The sequence below is a fragment of the Herpailurus yagouaroundi genome, unplaced genomic scaffold, assembly GCF_014898765.1.
Source record: "Herpailurus yagouaroundi ecotype Mexico unplaced genomic scaffold, PumYag 28, whole genome shotgun sequence".
In the NCBI taxonomy this organism is placed as follows: domain Eukaryota; kingdom Metazoa; phylum Chordata; class Mammalia; order Carnivora; family Felidae; genus Herpailurus; species Herpailurus yagouaroundi.
In genome coordinates this window covers 94884317-94902523 of record NW_024412376.1, presented here as the reverse complement: position 1 = coordinate 94902523, position 18207 = coordinate 94884317, and the positions used below count along the sequence as shown (strand labels likewise).

Below are 18207 nucleotides of genomic sequence, written 5' to 3'. Positions count from 1 at the left end.
TGGTATCTGTCTTTCTCTGTATGGCTTATTTCACTTAGCATCACACTCTCCAGTTCCATCCACGTTGCTACAAAAGGCCATATTTCATTTTTTCTCATTGCCACGTAGTATTCCATTGTGTATATAAACCACAATTTCTTTATCCATTCATCAGTTGATGGACATTTAGGCTCTTTCCATAATTTGGCTATTGTTGAGAGTGCTGCTATGAACATTGGGGTACAAGTGCCCCTATGCATCAGTACTCCTGTGTCCCTTGGATAAATTCCTAGCAGTGCTATTGCTGGGTCATAGGGTAGGTCTATTTTTAATTTTCTGAGGAACCTCCACACTGCTTTCCAGAGTGGCTGCACCAATTTGCATTCCCACCAACAGTGCAAGAGGGTTCCCGTTTCTCCACATCCTCTCCAGCATCTATAGTCTCCTGATTTGTTCATTTTGACCACTCTGACTGGCGTGAGGTGATACCTGAGTGTGGTTTTGATTTGTATTTCCCTGATAAGGAGCGACGCTGAACATCTTTTCATGTGCCTGTTGGCCATCCGGATGTCTTCTTTAGAGAAGTGTCTATTCATGTTTTCTGCCCATTTCTTCACTGGGTTATTTGCTTTTCGGGTGTGGAGTTTGGTGAGCTCTTTATAGATTTTGGAGACTAGCCCTTTGTCCGATATGTCATTTGCAAATATCTTTTCCCATTCCGTTGGTTGCCTTTTCGTTTTGTTGGTTGTTTCCTTTGCTGTGCAGAAGCTTTTTATCTTCATAAGGTCCCAGTAATTCACTTTTGCTTTTAATTCCCTTGCCTTTGGGGATGTGTCGAGTAAGAGATTGCTACGGCTGAGGTCAGAGAGGTCTTTTCCTGCTTTCTCCTCTAGGGTTTTGATGGTTTCCTGTCTCACATTCAGGTCCTTGATCCATTTTGAGTTTATTTTTGTGAATGGTGTGAGAAAGTGGTCTAGTTTCAACCTTCTGCATGTTGCTGTCCAGTTCTCCCAGCACCATTTGTTAAAGAGACTGTCTTTTTTCCATTGGATGTTCTTTCCTGCTTTGTCAAATATGAGTTGGCCATACGTTTGTGGGTCTAATTCTGGGGTTTCTATTCTATTCCATTGGTCTATGTGTCTGTTTTTGTGCCATAAGGATATCATTTTAAAGAACCCACAGAATTTTTAAAAATTAATGGAGCACTCTCAGATCTCTGAGAATAAGACTGCAGTTTTCTGTTCTAGAAATACTGCTACAGATCAACAGGATATATATTGTTGATGTTTTTGTTTCTATTAAATCAATAAATAATGTTTGTTATATAACCTGACAACCTTCAGGAAAAAAGATTTCCTTTTTTTCCCTTGGTAAACGAAATGATGACAGACCTTGTAGCTAGGCTTCATTTGTGGTTTTAAAAAATTTATTATTATTCCCTTGCTCAAAATTTTATTTAGATTTATTCACATATTGATGAAATATCTTCTGTAGAACAAGCACTAGTCCACATGTTGTGTTAGGGACAGCTTTCTAAATATTTGTTTTCTTCTAAGAGAAGCAACTCTGTGTGTGTGTGTGTGTGTGTGTATGTAAGAAGGAGATGTAACATGCTGACAAAGTGCAATCTGCAACATCCACTTTACCCAACAAAATTAATCTCTGAAATCAAGGTTGTAAAGCTCCTGTTTTAGAATTAGATTTCTTATAAAAGAGAATTATTTTAATGCTGTGAATTGTGGAGTTAGTGAATGGTCTTTAAAGGTCTTTAAAATTTTTTATAATTGTTTTTGTATTTTTTTCTCAGTTTATACCCATCAAAACATCTGGTATGTTCTATCAAAAATCGAGTCAGCCATTCAAATGGTGTTAGCTCTCTCCATGGCCAAATAGATAGGTTATATGATTTGTTGTTTGTATTTTACACTTGCAGGGAGTAGAAAATTCAGGTTTTGCAATCTAAGTAACAGACTTTTTATTTTTCTTTATACAGAAGGCTAGACCATCTATAATACAGGTAAATGATCCTTTTTCATTTACTTATATGTTTATCCAGCACTGTTCTCTGTGGAGCACTGTAATATTGCCAATAATATGTTTTATTCTAGGATACTGTAACACTTTGTTCCTACCCTTTCATCTTTGATGCCCAAGCCAAGACCAAAATGTTACAGACTGATGCTGAACTACAGATGCAGGTATCGTATTTAAAAAATTATTTCCTCTTCTTACTGTGTTTTGTTTATCCCAAGCATTCAATTGTAACTTTCACTTAACAGGAGAGAGTGTATTTAGATGAGGGGCCATTATAACTTTTTAGAACTATTTAAATTTTTTCAGCAATTTTATGTTGGATATAACACATATACATGAATGCATGTTTACCTGGATCAGGGGTTGACAAGCCTTCTCATAAAGGGCCACATAGGAAATATTTTAGTCTTTGTGGGCCATACAGTCTGTCTCAACTATTCAACTATCTGTGTGGTAGCACAGAAAGTGTGACGGACAGTAAGTAAATGAATGAGCATGACATTATGCCTATAAAATGTTCTGTATACTGAAATTTGAATTTTATATAATTTTCACATGTGAAATATTCTTTTTTTTTTCCATTTTTTTCCAGTCATTTAAAAATGAAAAAAAATTGTTATTTCAAGAGCTGTACAAAAACAGGCAGCAAGCTGGATTCGGTCTGCAGGCCGTCGTTTGCTGCCCTTGGTAGAGACAGAGTGATAATTAAATGGAGCTTGGTAATTCTTTATTGAATAAAAACTTAAGTTACAGAGATTTAATTTATTTTAAATACACATTTTTATTATAAAATAGAATTGATTTTGAGAAGTCTACAAAGACACTTTGTGAATTAGCAATTCAGATCTACCTTCCTACTGTTGGTAGATCTGTTACTCCGTTCATCCCTCTCTTTCTCTCCATCTGTCTTTCTCTTGCTTTCTGTGTGTATCTGTATATAAGTATCTGTTTTCACAGTGACTTATCCATGTTATTGTCAATGTAAAGGTTTTCCAGAGAAAGTGGACAGTTTCAAAGAATAAAAACCATTTAACAAGTGGTTCTTAGGTTTCTTTTCCTGCTATTTTGAGAGTCATGGTTTTTACCAACTCTCCATCATGTTTCTTGTACTCTGATGATTATTTCAGTCTTAATTAGCTGGTCTCAGTCATTTTCGTGGAACTGGTTATGGGTCATATGCTTCAGCTGTCTCATTTAATTTCTTTTGGTTCAGATTAGAAAGATTTGTGTGTTTCGTAAACATGAGCAACTTGGAAAATCAGAAATAACAAAACGGAGATGCAATCAGCCTGCTCCCCACCACCCCAGGTCCAAAGGCACAGCCGGCTGCGGTCTGCACTTACAAGGACACTGAGTAATTGTGTTCTTCGATGTGATGTTCCAGGTGGCAGTCAACGGGGCCAACCTGCAGAATGTCTTCATGCTTCTCACCTTGGAGCCTCTGCTGGCCAGAAGCCCCTTCCTGGTCCTTCACGTTCGCAGGAACAATCTTGTTGGAGATGCCCTAAGAGAGCTGAGCATTCATTCTGACATTGATTTGAAAAAGCCTCTCAAAGTGAGCCCTTCATTCTATTCCTCTAAATGACTTCCAAGGTTTTCTTTTAAACAGGGGTGATGAAACAGCAGAGGTCTTATCATTAAAATTACGGAGTACAGCCATTCTTAAGGTCTTTCATTCATTTCACAATCATTTAATCACCTCCTTTTGTCAAATCAAACAGAATATCTCAACATAACATCAGATAAGGATGCCAGAGGATTACTTGAGGGATTATAGGGCTTTCTTTGTCCGTTCTCTTCAGTGAACCTGCTCCAACTCTACCAGAAACAAGCAAACTAGCAAAACTAAAGCTTCAACTAGGTAAAACTGTCAAGTCAGCATCTAGCTTTGGTTGTCAAAGATTGGAGAGAAAGAAGGAAAAAGGTAGAATAAAAAGGAGTGAAATTGTCTGGGAAGCTGTTGATCTATCATGAGCGCTCTTAGTACCCTGAAGTTATTGAATTACTGTTTTTTCTTTCCTCATGGACTATGCATGTTTGTTACCACTTATTATATTCCCAGGGCTTAACACAATTCTTGGTTACATAGTAGGTGTTTGATTAGTATTTAATGAATTATTTGAAGTTGTTTTAAATCATTTATCTTTCCCTTCAGATGATTTCCAGATCTCCATTGCCATTCCTATTTCCAATTTCCAAAAGGCAGTAGGCAAGAGACTGATGGTCTTCATGCTATTGTCACCCTTTCAGAACATACCATGAGTAACATCAGTCTGCCTGGGAATTCTTCCTGGAACTTATGGGTTAGATTTTTGATATTGCAAAGGCGGGGTGGCGGGGGGGTTGTCCCTTTGCCCCTGTTTTCAATTAGTAATTCAGATGAGACACTTGTTGCTTTGTAGCATGTCTGAGTTAAATCTTTTGCTGGCATGCATAGAATCGGGGTCCTAGTGTCTGTCTCTACCTTTTCTTTTGTCCTGCTCTTGGCAACCTTGAACTCACCCACAAGGGTACACTTTCTCAAATGCTATTTTTAGCTCTGTGTCTGAGCCTTTGCCTGTACAATGGAGATGATAATAGTAATCGCTATGCATCAGACTGTTCTGAGGATTAGGTTAATAGAGTTTAAGTGCTGGCATGTAACAAACTCTCAATGAATCTCATTTGTTGGTTTGCTGCAGTTGTTACTGTGATGGTCATTGTGGGTCCAGGATGCCCCATGTAGATCTGTTTATAGCCTCTCACAGAACCCAGGTCTGTGCTTCCTTAGAATGCCCTCCTCACTTCCATAAGCATCAGTTACTGCAGGAGCCCCACTGAGAAAGATTTTTTCCAGAAAGTGTTCCTTTATCCAAATTAATCATTGCTTTTCTCTGTGTGCCAGAACATTTACCTCTCAGTATATTTGACTCTTTGAAAATAAAATGTGTTCTCAATTGATTATTTTATATTTGCCTCACTGCCCCAAATAGATGGTAAACTTTCCATGGACATATGGTAAACTTCTGACTTCCTTTGTATCCCTTGGAGTACCTAGGAAAAATTTTGTGTGTAAGTGTCTTGTTACTAACAAGTAGATACACCTTGCAGTGTTCACTGTGTCAATGTATTGTCTGTTATATATCCCTTCCTTTGTCCTGACTTTGGAAGGAGTTTGCTTTTAAAAAAAAAAGATAAAACATCAAAGAGTTCCCTGAAGTATTAATTCTGCTTTCATTATTTTAAGGTAATCTTTGATGGCGAAGAAGCAGTGGATGCTGGCGGTGTCACAAAGGAGTTCTTTCTTTTACTGTTAAAAGAACTTTTGAATCCTATCTACGGAATGTTTACCTACTATCAGGATTCAAATCTCTTGTGGTTTTCAGATACTGTAAGTTAGTGATATTGCAGTTAAACAGATGGATTGAATTAAACTTTTCTTTTTGTGGTCAGACCAATCTCCTGACTTCTGACTTTGCCAAGGGGAGTATAACAAAGATAATTTAAACAATCCAATAGTGTATCTAGTCTTCATATTTCACTTGTTGCCAAGATCTCATGTTTTGTCACTCATCAGCCCCATTTCCCTTTCTAGTAGTTAAGATCCCAGGTTTTGTTACTCTTTGAAGGGTAAAAAGAACACAGTGTGATAAAGAAATGGGTTTTATGACATGTGGAAAGTGGTAGTCAAATATGTCTTAGCTTAATAATAACAGTGGTATGTATGTGTGTGAGTACTTCTACAGATACATGCACACACTGTATTTTTGGAAATTCAGTAGAAGAGCTAAACTTTCAATGGCATCCGTTTTTAACCAGACTATAATTTAGTTCTTGTTTTCTTTTTTTTTCTTTTTTTTTTTTTATTTTGAGAGAGACAGAGAGAACAAGTTGGGGAGGGGCAGAGAGAGAATCCCAACTAGGTTCTGTGCTGTCAGTGTAGAGCCTGATGCGGAACTCGAACCCACGAACTGTGAGTTCATGACCTGAGTCAAAACCAAGAGTTGGATGCTAACTGACTGAGCCACCCAGGCATCCCTAGTTCTTTTTCCTGTTGGAGTTTTCTCCCTAGATCTGCACTGTTCTAAAAAGGTAACTATTACCCACACGTGGCCACTTAAATTTAAATTGTATTTTATTAAAATTAAATAATATGTAATGGAGAGCCTGGGTGGCTCAGTTGGTTAAGCATCCAACTTCGGCTTAGGTCATGATCTCAACAGTCTATGAGTTCGAGCCCTGTGTCGGGCTCTGTGCTGACAGCCCAGAGCCTGGAGCCTGCTTCGGATTCTGTGTCTCCCCCTCTCTCTGCCCCTCCCCTGCTTGTGCTCTGTCTCTCTCTCAAAAATAAACAAACATTAAAAAAAAATTAAATAATATTTAAGATTTATTTTCAGAGTTGTGCTGGCCACATTTCAAGTGTTCAGTGGGTGTAGCTGGTGGCTACAGTATTGTATAGCACGGAATAGAATGTTTCCATCATTGCACGAAGTCCTATCGGATAGCATTGCTTCAGAAGATTATATGCTATTGTCTCTGTCTCTAGATGGAGCTGTAGATGCTTAACGTTGTTTGCGTTGAATTTTTTGGTGGGATAATTGAACTTTTGTCAGGGTGTTTCTCTGCTTCAGAAGGTAACTAAATATTAATGGGGTCTTTATTCTTTTATACCGAAAGTATTCTGAGGTAAATGGCAGAGTGTTTGGAGGGCTGCAAGCACTGCCTTTCTTTTTAACACATTTGTATGCATATTGAAAAGTGTTTTGTAGAGCACAACTGGTTTCACTTGATCGGCATAACCTGTGGACTAGCTATCTACAACTCCACAGTGGTTGATCTCCACTTCCCATTGGCTCTCTACAAGAAGTTACTGAATGTAAAGCCTGGCTTGGAAGATCTAAAGGAGCTGTCACCCACTGAAGGAAGGTACAGAACTAAAAGACAGGCAGATTGGTGTGGGGAATTGCTCTGGCTACCTGTGGCACAAGGATTAAAGGTTGAAAGTACCTCACGGACAAGCTTGAGCTTATCAAGACATAGGGCTAGACTCTTAAGATGCAGATGCACCACTCCTTGCTTGAAGCACTGCTGGTGGCACCCCAAGGGCAGAGGGGAAAAAAGGAAAATGGAGGTCATAGTTGCCCAGGGGTACCAAATAATCCCAACCTTCCTTATCCTGAACAAAAAATGAAGACTTAGAGACTCGTCATGGTCCAGAAATACAGAGGGAGAAAGTATTGAAAAGGGAGCATTAAAAAAGTTTTTTAATTGAGATATAATTCAATTTTTTTTTTCAACGTTTATTTATTTTTTGGGACAGAGAGAGACAGAGCATGAACGGGGGAGGGGCAGAGAGAGAGGGAGACACAGAATCGGAAACAGGCTCCAGGCTCTGAGCCATCAGCCCAGAGAGCGGGGCTCGAACTCACGGACCGCGAGATCGTGACCTGGCTGAAGTCGGACGCTTAACCGACTGCGCCACCCAGGCGCCCCAATTGAGATATAATTCAAATACCATGGTACTTATTTAAAGTATAAATTCAGTGACTTGTAGTATATTCAGATTGTATAGCTATCACTGCAATTGTAGAATATTTTCATCACCTGAAAGAGAAACTTGGTGCTCCTTAGTTGTCATCCCGTCTTCTCATCCCCAAGCCCTAGACAAGAACTAACCTAACTTTCTGTCTGTGTAGACTTGCCTGTTCTGAATATTTCATATAAATGGAATCATGTAATCTATGGTCCTTTGTGTCTGGCTTCTTCCAAACCCAGCATGTTTTCAAGGTTGATCCATGTTATAACATGTGCCTGTACTTCATTGCCTTTTATTGGCAAATAATATTCCATTGCATGGATATATATCACATTTTGTTTACCCGTTCATTAGTTCATAGTTGATGGAAATTTGTGTTGTTTCCACTTTTTGGCTATCATGGATGATGCTACTGTAGACATTCTTGTACAAGTTTTTGTGTAGATGTAAGTTTTCATTCCGCTTGGGTGTATACCTAGGAGTCGAATTACTGGGGCCATATAGAAGCTCTGTGTTTAGTCTTTTGAGGAACTGCCAGACTGTTTTCCAGAGTAGTGGAGCCATATATATGTATATATATGCCATATATATACACACCCATTTTAATGTTTATTTTTGAGAGAGAGAGAGACAGAGACAGAGACAGAGCATGAGTGGGGCAGAAGCAGAGAGAGAGGGAGACACAGAATCCAAAGCAGGCTCCAGGCTCTGAGCTGTCAGCATAGAGCCCGATGCGGGGCTTGAACTCATAGATTGCGAGATCATGACCTGAGCCAAAGCCGGACTCTTAACCATCTGAGCCACTCAGGCACCCTTTGGAACCATATTTTTTTGTTGTTCTCTTTCTGGCTTTTAAAACCCCTTTTCTTCTGAGTGTTTCTGCCTTGATTTTAGTTAGCATAAGATCACATATATTTTAAAAAACTTGTTTCTTTGGATTTTTGTAAACAGTATAATCCTTTTGGCTTCAATAGGAAGGAACATCCCCTTTTCTAGAAAAGAGTACTGATTTTAAGATGGAGACAGAGGAAGTGTGATTTCTAAGGTACCCTCTGGATATGAGAATGCCACACCACCTGGGTTGGACATACCACTGAGAAACCATAAAGGATAGGAGGGATGGGTGCATAGAGAAGAAGAGAAAACTTTAGAAGGAGTTTCAAAAAAATAGTAGAGGAGACCCTGCAGGGGGTAACTGAAGGAAAAGGCTAGAGAGTAGTTGAAGTGTGTGCTATATACTTTGCCAGCCTGGCTAAGAATAGATTTCAAGTAATGATTTTGGGTGGTTAACTGGGAGTGGATTTAAACTCCACACTAGGAATTTTCTTCCTGGGCCACTCTTGATGGAATTGTCAGACTTGGAGCTCACTAAAGAAGAAAGTGTGAATGAGGTCTGGTTACAAGGATGTATTCTCTTGAAAGCTAGGATGTGAACGTTACTGGCATAAACATATTCTTGTTTTCAGGGTACATGTTTATGTTCTTTAGTATGACAGACACTAGAGTGTCTTTACCATACAGAGCCCCTTGCATTAACAAGTAAGCCATTACGATTCCTACGTAGATGAGGTGACTTTGTGGCTTTTTTATGATGGAAGGTTATTCTAATACATGTGGATGAAGACATTCTGTAGGGCCACTGCAGTACCATGTTCTCATATGGACTTCCAAGCAATACCAGGGTTAAATGAACACAGGTATGTCAGATCTAAATCCATCATCGTTTCTTCACAAATCCAGTAAGACTTGTCAGTGGGAAAAGAGAACAATTAATGTCTTACAGGTCTACTGCCATATTTTTTTTTTCAGGTATTAAGTAACACAATTTTCTGTCAGTCTGGATTGATGTTTGTCCTAGAATCTTCTTTTAGTTTTTCCTTGCAAACAATCTGGATATATGACTGAGGTAGAAACCCTGTTGCAGTATCTAACTTGCCTCTTTTCATTTCTCCATTATTCTATGATTAGGAGTCTTCAAGAACTTTTAGATTACCCTGGGGAAGATATTGAGGAGACTTTCTGCCTCAATTTCACGGTAAGGATTTCCACAGTTTACTTCTGATTGTGGCATTCTCTTTCATTGTGCTCACAAGTCATAATTAACATTTAGTTTTTCTCCAAATCAAAGAATAAATTCAGGGTCTCCTCTGAACAAATTTTATTTTAGTTATAGTGTCTTGAGTGTTAAAGGAGCTGAGTAAATATGTTTAATACATGAGTGAATGATTCATCTGTGTAAAGTTACTGAAACATTAATCCTCTTTACTCTTGATACATAGATTTCTAGAATTGATATCATTTTCTCTTTGATTGCATTTATTGGCCACTGCATGTCTTAAAACACAGGATATCTTTTAAGGTGCCAATGTTTTCTGAATCAGGTTCTTTCTCTTTTCCCAAGAATTTTCTGTATTATAAGTAGTGATTAAGCTACATTTGTTCCTAAAGCTTCTCGCAGTCATTTGGATTCTAGAAAGATAGGTGGTGAACACAATTGACACATCTCTTTTTTTCCCTCCTTAAATATAGATTTGTCGAGAAAGCTATGGAGTAATTGAACAGAAGAAGCTGATACCTGGGGGAGACAAAGTGACTGTGCGCAAGGAAAACAGGTTAGTCCTGACCTCGGACTGTTGTAGATGTTGCTACTTTATTTCTCTGCACTTTTAAGACCAAGATTGAAGTTAATCCTTAATCCCTTCTGCAGAGGAAGCAAGGGTAACTGAGCAAGAATTTGCAGATTGTAATTAATTTTTAATATTCGAGGAAGCACGAGACCAAGATTCAGGAGATAACTGTTGTAGATCTAAAAAACCAGACCTCTTCTTGCATCCTTTCACATTTTTAAAGACAGCTAGAAGATCGTGTGGTCTCATGTAACATTCAGTAACCTTCTCTGTCATGTTAGCCTTCCAGACTAGGAAGCCTCACCTTTGGGGAAAGTAAGTGCCCAACAAAAGTGGCTTCAGATGATGAAATTACCTTGACTCCAGGGACCTATTATAGAGGCTACTCTTATGTCAGGTAGGGGTTTCAACCAAAACTCAGTAAGAATCTCTTGGAGCTAAAAGTACTGTCCTTTTGTTATCTGCATAACATTGGTATTTTGTTAACAGCTTATGATCCACTTTTTAAAAAATATATAAACAGGCTTATAGGGGCAGTTGGGTGGCTTAGTTGGTTAAGCGTCTTGACTCTTGATTTCATCTCAGGTCATGATCTCAGTTCTTGAGTTCAAGCCCTGCATCGGTCTCTGTGCTGTCAGTGCAGAGCCTGCTTGGAATTGTCTCCCTCTCTGCCTGTCCCCGGCTTATGTGCACTCACACTCTCTGTCTCTTAAAAATAAATAAATAAACTTAAAAAAAACCCAACAGCTTATATATTCCATATAATCTGATAATATTTTTAGAATTGGAAATTTATGACAGATCATAGAGAGGAGTTTTTGGCCCAGGAGATTTCTCTTTTAGTTTTGATGATTGTTTTATAACCTATGTATGTAGGTATCTGCCTTTAGTTTTTCAAAGGATGTCTGAGCTTTTGTATCAGGTTTCAGACAAGATAATGTGTGCATCATTTTTTAGAAGCTAACAATGGGCTAGGCAGGAGGCCCAAGGAGGGGAACATTCAGAATGTCTTTATGTTATGATGAGTCATCATAAAGCTCTCTGTTTGATATACTGGGTTGGGCAGTGGTCTAGTGCAGGCATAGGCGATTTGTGATGTAGTCTGCAGTCGACGCAGTTGGGACTTACAGCTCTTTCATATCTTTATAAAAGCATTTCTCTTAAAGTACTTTTTATCTCTGCTTTTTTTCCCTCTCTCTTTCTGGGTGAGTTTTTCTCTCTTTGTGTCTCTGCTTCTCTCTCTGTCACCCACTATTTGTCCTTATTCAATAGACATTTCTTTGAATCAACAATTGGATTGAATAGTTCAGAGACAAGCTACGCAGGAATACTGAAATATAACACAGTTGGTTTAGGGTGTAAGCTATTCTCACATGCAACCGTATTTTGGAAGCGAAATAAAACGACTCATTTGGGTGGTTGAATCTAAAGGAGTTCGGAGAAATCAACTTGGGACAGACGTACCTGTGCACCTGGGAGGACAGATACAGCATAGAGCTAGGTTAGGAAGCCTACTAAGATTGAATAACAGATAGAGGCAGAGACCACAGTAAAAAGTGAAAGGTGCTCTGTAAAGTGGTGGCTAAATCTTTGTTGTTATTTCAGGGAGAGAACAGTGACTGAGTGGAGCGTGGGGGGCATTGCTGGGGGACTTCATTTGGAGGACTCACACTAGCTTAGCCTTGGGGGTTAGTTTGTAGAAGTCTTTGGAAATTGGGTGTGGACTTCATTCAGCAGGTAGTAAGACACCACTGTTGGTTTGTGAGCAAAGGAGTTGCATGATAGAAATAGGTTCCTGGGACACTTTCTTTTTTCTTCTTCTTTTCTTTCTCCACTGTTTATATCTGTTGCTGACACATACACACTCACGGACAATGCTTAAGCCCAAGAGTGGTGCTGAGTCAGTGTGGAAGAACGTGCTTCTCTTTACAAGGCATGTGGGTTCCTGTCCTCCTCCTTTGCACTTGTTTGACTCTAATTGACTTCAGGGATGCTCCTACAACACATTTTTCAATAAGGATGTTCTGATGGCACACAGTTTCCTTAAAGGAATGATAATACATAAATTTAAGAGAGTAAAAAGAAGGAAACCCACATCATTCTTTCACTTGTATTGTGAAACTCCATTATTCTATTACCATGACGTTCTAAAAAGTAGCTTCAGAAGTGTTCAGGTCTTTGTACAATGCAGACTGCTATGGTTTTAAATATTGCCGGGCAGAGTGTGGCGGATCCCTGCTTAGATTGCCAGTATACTGTGTTTGAGTTTAAAGTGTGGAACAGCTTCTGTCTTTGGTGAAGTTTAGGTTTTGGCTTTTCTGGGTCACTAGCACTCATTGAGCACATAGCGAACTCATCCATGCTGTTTTAGGCGTTATTGTACATGGCTTTGTAGTTGTGTCGGGAGGCAGACCTTGTTTCTGTCACACAGTTACCTATTAGAGAAGCTTCTGAGAACTTAGTGTGATTACTGCCACATTACTTAGTATCACTGTCATGGTTAGGGACAACTAGAGAGACACGAGTGAATTTCTATTCTTTTTATTTTATGCTGCAAATGTAGAGATCATATCAGTAAAACATTTTGAGATCCTTGTAAGAAATGTTGCCTACAACTGTGCAAGATTAATCATTGCAGCTGTTTTTTCCTTTTGTCTATTATATGTCATAATCTCATCAGAGAGGATTGGGGTCCTTTTGGTTATTTATTAGATGGGTCTAAGAAAAGTAGATAAAAGAACTATATAAGAATAATACCTTCTGGATTTTAACTTGGGCAGTTGAGTACACAGATACTGCTCACATTGAAGTTATTTTTATTGACTTACCAGTTAGTTATTTGCTGTCACCGCTGCCCTGGAGGAAAATGCCAGAAAGGTACCAATTCTTAATCCATAATTTATTGTATTCCATTTGGTCTTAAAATTTCATTCTGTCCTTGGATAAGAGCTTCAGACAGGCAAATGAGTTACAAGCATCCAAGTAAAAGAATATCCGTGGGTGATTGCTGGTGGCTACACCCTAGCCAAATCTTGCCACAGCTGGTAATCACATCTGGATAATGACCACTCATGGTTAAGTATTTCTCATACTGTGTAACATGGTGTTATTACCATTAATGAAAAATGTATGTATCATTCTAGATTCCCCCAAATTGACTTCAATTTAATGTAGTCAAATTAAATGCAGTTGATGTCTTCCCCCATTTCTGTCATATCAAAAAAGGGATGGGGAGCGTAGTAAAAAGATCACACAGTGAGGCATGCCAGGCTTAAAGTAGGTGCTCCAAAGAGCATCCTGATTCCATAGAAAGAACCTGAGAATAAAACTCATACATGACAAACACTTCCAGGTCCTTAACATCTACTGAAGTTAGGACTGCTCAAAGACTTGAGTTGATCTCTTCAGATGGTCTCTAAGAGGTGTAATCTTTAAGATCTACCTTGTATTTGCATTGGACTGTTATGGGAATAGCAGATGGTTAAAACGCCAGTAACATTTCTTGAGTACTTAATATTTGTCCAGCACTATACTAAGAACTTCAGATGTAATCCTCTCCACTTTACAGATGCAGAAACTGAGCCACAGAGAGGCATAAGTAACTGTTCAAGGTTACACAGCTAGAAATCTAGGATTCAGGGCCAGAGGCAGGATTCAAAGCCAGGCATTTTGAGTGAGAGCCTGTGCTCCATAAATGTCAGCACATTGCCCCATAGATGCCAAGACCAGAACTTGAGTTTCCATCCACCACCCCCTCCCTAACCCAGTATGAAAAATGACGTAGAAGAGTTTGCTATTTTCCTTTCAGGAACACTATGCAGTTTAAAAAAAAACAAAGTTGGCTTAGGTGAAAATGTACTATATATGTGTAAAATTATATGTCTGAATTTTTAAACTTAGCTTGAGACGATGCTTGTATTTAGCATATCATTACAAAGCCCTCATGGATACCTTTAATAATGACTACACAGTCTGCCTTGTGAATGTGTGTGTTCTGTTCTCTCACTTTGGGGTATTTGGCTTCTATGTTCTTTTTTATTTCTCTCCTTCCTCCTTCATTTTTAATAAGACTTTTCAAGCATCTTTTGTGTATAAAGCTTTCTTTGTTTGCCTTTAAAATTGCTTTTTTAATGGATAATATCCCAAGGATGAAATTGAATTAGTGTATATCATTTTGAATCAGTTGATAAATGTTTTTGCTAAATTGATTTTGCTAATGAATTATATACAACTTACACGTTATCATCAGTGTATGAGAGTACTCATTTTACCTAATCCTTATAAGCACTAAGTATTCTCCTAAAAAAAAATAATAAATTATCTTGCATTTGTAAAATTTTGCGTTTCTTCCACACATAGTCTACTTTACATATTCTGCACAGCTTTGATGCATTTTACTGTGAATTAGATAGAAGTGGACAATATTGTGAATGTACTAAATGCCACTGAATTGTTCATTTAAATGGTTAATTTTATGTTATGTGACTTTCTCCTCAATAAAAAATGTTTGTGTACATGTTGTGTGCACGTGCAAATGTGTCTGCGTCTGCCTTGAGTGTTAACTCTCTGGCAGGGAGAACTGCTGTGTCATGCTTAGGATGCGACACTTTTCTGCGTAATGCTCTGAGAGACTGAATTGAATGTGTAATGCATGTTGCTTTTCTTTCTGCCAGTTATTTTGTGCTTTAGTGACAAATTTGGGCATGTAATGGATTAAAAATGGTTTCTGAGTGATAATGTTTGACCCATCTTAAAGGCAGGGTATCCTGCTAGACGTAAACATGCAAGTTCTATGGCTGTCGGAGAAACTATCAAATGAGCAGTGCAGGAAACAGAGGGTAAAGATCAACTCAGTTGGGAAACGGTGGAAATTGACTGACATTGGTGAAAGGCATCGTAAACATCCCTGTATCCTGGGAAAGTGGCCAACAGTGGTGTGACTAGTAGCTAGAAAACCCTACAGCTAAAGTCTTACCATAAGTGGAAGAAAGACTGCTGGCCAGAGCACTCGGCTGGGAATGCGTGTATTCCAGACCTCGCTGGAGCCCTGGTCAACCTAGTGCTGCCCTCTTGGGATATGTCTTTCTGCCCCAGGCAGGGTTGCAGTATTTCCTCTTTTTAAAGTAGTCTGCTGATGTCCTGTATGTATTTCTGTATTGGGACTAAATGATTTTCGTATGATTTGTAGGAACTCTGTATTACATTAAGACTATTTTTTGTAAATTGGACTCCTGTTTGCTTTTGGAAATGTGGAGTGCTTGTGTTTAAATTTTTATAATTTATTAGTTTGTGTGTTGTCATGTCTGTTACTTCTTTTGGTCTTATATTACTAATCTCAGTCTTCCCCTGCCCAGTAATTGATAAATACATAATGTATTTTCTTCACTTAAAAAAAATTTGGGGGGGGACCTGTACTCTAAGGTGAAAGCTTGAATTGTTTCCATATTGGTGGTTTCCTTAGCTATTCATACAGGTGAACATTAGGTTAATTATATTAAGGTTCAGATTCAGTTTGGGTTTTGATTTGATTGTGATAAATTAAAAGTTAATTTGGGCATAATTGTCACTTTTGTGATATTCAATCTTACCATCCAAAGACCTTAACGTTTGTTTCTTTGTTTTTCCTTTTCACATAGGCTATACGTATTTTTTGTTAGAGGTTTTTATAAATATTTTGATTTCTTCTTTCTATTCTGAAAGTGTCTTTTCATTTATACTGATCATTATTAGTACCTACAGATAGTTAATGGCTTTTGTATATTTATCTGGCAGCTTGTCAATTCCTCAAACATATTCAGTATTAATAATTTTCAGCTGATTCTCTTGGGTCTTCTGTATATAATTACATGAATGCAAAAAAATTTTCCCCAATAATTACACTCCTTATTTGTTGCATTCATTTTTTCTTTTTACTAGGTGGACCTAGAAAAATATTAAACAAGTCTCTTATTTCTAGAGATAAGAAATAAATACTGAGTTTCATTAGTTTTTTTTTTTTTTTTTGCTTCTGTTAAGATAATCTTTGACTTCTTATGTAAATATGTTATTTTGATTTTCTCTTTTGGTTGGCCTGGCCCTAAGGATGATTAATATTACATTAAGGTTCATTTAACTCTACTATTGCCATTAGCAACAGGTCAGAGCTGCCTTCCAGTCCTTAAGGTAAAGCAGTCTCATTTCACTTCTGCATAATTTTAACCCTTAAAAGAAATGGAAGAAAATGCATTTCAGTTTTTTATTTTGGGTGTGTGTGTGGGGGGGGGTCTTTAATTTTAAACTATTTTTTCTTCATTCAGAATGCCCAGATGTAAAGTTGAAGTAGGCCTTTTTGTATATTTATAATATCACATTAAAAGTCTTTTATCTCTTCTGGGAGGAATTCAAAACCTGATTTTACACTGAGGAAACCAAAACGAAACAGTTTATTGAATTTCCAGTTTCTGAATTAAAAGCCACATTCTTCTCTGATGAAGAATCATAAACTTAAGAATATAATGTTGTCTATTTTCTCCCCTTTTGTACCTGGGGAGGGAAGGAGGATTGAATTTCCAATCAGTGTCTTTATCTTTCATGTAATAATAAAACAATAATAAAATAATAATAATAGCTGAATTTCTTGAAGCACTGAGTATGTGTCAGATACTAGCCTACACTTTGTGTATTAACTGACTTTTCATAATTGTGAGGAAGGGACTGTTACTATCCCCTTTTATAGAAGGAGAAACTGAACACAGACCAACTGAATTGCCTGAGGTTCATTGCTTACAAGAGGCAGAGCTGGGATTTAATTCCAGGCAGAGTATTCTGAGTCCTTTTGTTTTTTGAAAATAGTTTTATTAACACTACAGTGGTAAACAACTTTATGCTTGTTTCTTCGTAGATCACGGAGTCACACAAAATTCAAAACCCACAAAGAAGCTAAAAGTCTTTACATTAAATGTGTCCTTCCTAAAAATCCTTAACTGTATGTCAGTCTATCCTCAAGCAGTAAAATTTGAATATGCACCATTTTTTATTTAATATGTCACATTTACATAGCAAAATAATGAAGGCACAGCGAATACAAGCAAACTTAAACCCTTCTACTTCTGAGCTGGGGGTGGGGACACACTTGGATTGGTTCTTCAAGTATATATTTTTTCCAAACATTAGCTTCGTTGAAGAGTTCTGGTAATTTTCACAGCTACATTCTAAAAGCTACATGACAAAAGACTTCACAAGGATCAAACTACATAACACGGAATACACATGCTTTACAGAATTGGCTACATTCTACATCTTTTCAAGTAAATTAATATTTCTAGAATGCTAGGTAAAAGGATTTAATACTTAAACATTTTGGGTTTGTTTTTTTTACACCTTTGTAAATAGACACTACCAAGAAAACACATAAACATGAGACTGTAAATAACAAACACGTATGTTGACAATATTATACAGGTTATACACCCTCCTTCTCAGAACCATGTTGTTTCTCTAAATTCAAATATTCAGAACATTCTTTAGAATTTGAAGTGGCAGTTTTCCAGGCCTCATTAAGCAGTCCTGTCATGATCTCCATCACAGGCTTCCTCCATTCCTCACTCTTCTCTCAAGTGTAAAGCTGATGTCTGGGTTACAAAAGCAAAGTCTTAAGATGAGAGTCTTGGGTTCTGCTTTTCCTGCACTGGAAAATGTCCAGACTAAAGAAACTGAAGAATTAAACATTGAGAACATGTTCAGTCTTGGCCTGGGTGTTCCGTGTGTAGTGTGATGGCTGTGGGATGAATAGGTTTCAAAGTGACATTCTTTACTTCACATCTACTTGACACCCTTACTAAGCCCCAGTTGCAGTCCTCACAGAAGAGATCATGAAAAACTCATTTTAAATTTAACTCGTTTTCCTCAACACCTTTTGATATATTTATTGTTTCAAAATGAAAATCAAATTTGAAACGGGCTGGCCAGGATCTGATTGCTTCAATTTAATATTAGGAATGTCAGTATTGATTCGTTGTATTTTGGCCCCAAACCTGAGCCTTATTTTCAAGTCCACCAATATTCAAAAAAAAA

At 37.8% G+C, this 18207-nt stretch overlaps 2 protein-coding genes across 5 annotated transcripts in view; one reads left to right on the top strand and one right to left on the bottom strand.

Annotated features, from left to right (window-relative positions):
- The window catches only part of HERC3 (HECT and RLD domain containing E3 ubiquitin protein ligase 3), a 115833-nt gene that overhangs the window by 81582 nt on the left and 16044 nt on the right, over positions 1–18207 (top strand). For all 3 annotated transcript variants that reach the window (XM_040478490.1, XM_040478495.1, XM_040478493.1), the window contains exons 17-23: positions 1973–1996; positions 2088–2177; positions 3398–3568; positions 5240–5383; positions 6752–6918; positions 9497–9563; positions 10058–10140. In XM_040478490.1, the coding sequence (XP_040334424.1) occupies positions 1973–1996; positions 2088–2177; positions 3398–3568; positions 5240–5383; positions 6752–6918; positions 9497–9563; positions 10058–10140 (746 nt within the window). The remainder of the gene's footprint in view (positions 1–1972; positions 1997–2087; positions 2178–3397; positions 3569–5239; positions 5384–6751; positions 6919–9496; positions 9564–10057; positions 10141–18207) is intronic.
- NAP1L5 (nucleosome assembly protein 1 like 5) overlaps positions 16968–18207 on the bottom strand; it is a 2410-nt gene continuing 1170 nt past the window's right edge. The window contains exon 2 of one of the 2 annotated variants that reach the window (XM_040478501.1): positions 16968–18198. The gene's annotated coding sequence lies outside the window, so the exon portion shown is untranslated. The other variant, XM_040478505.1, reaches the window with a different exon arrangement.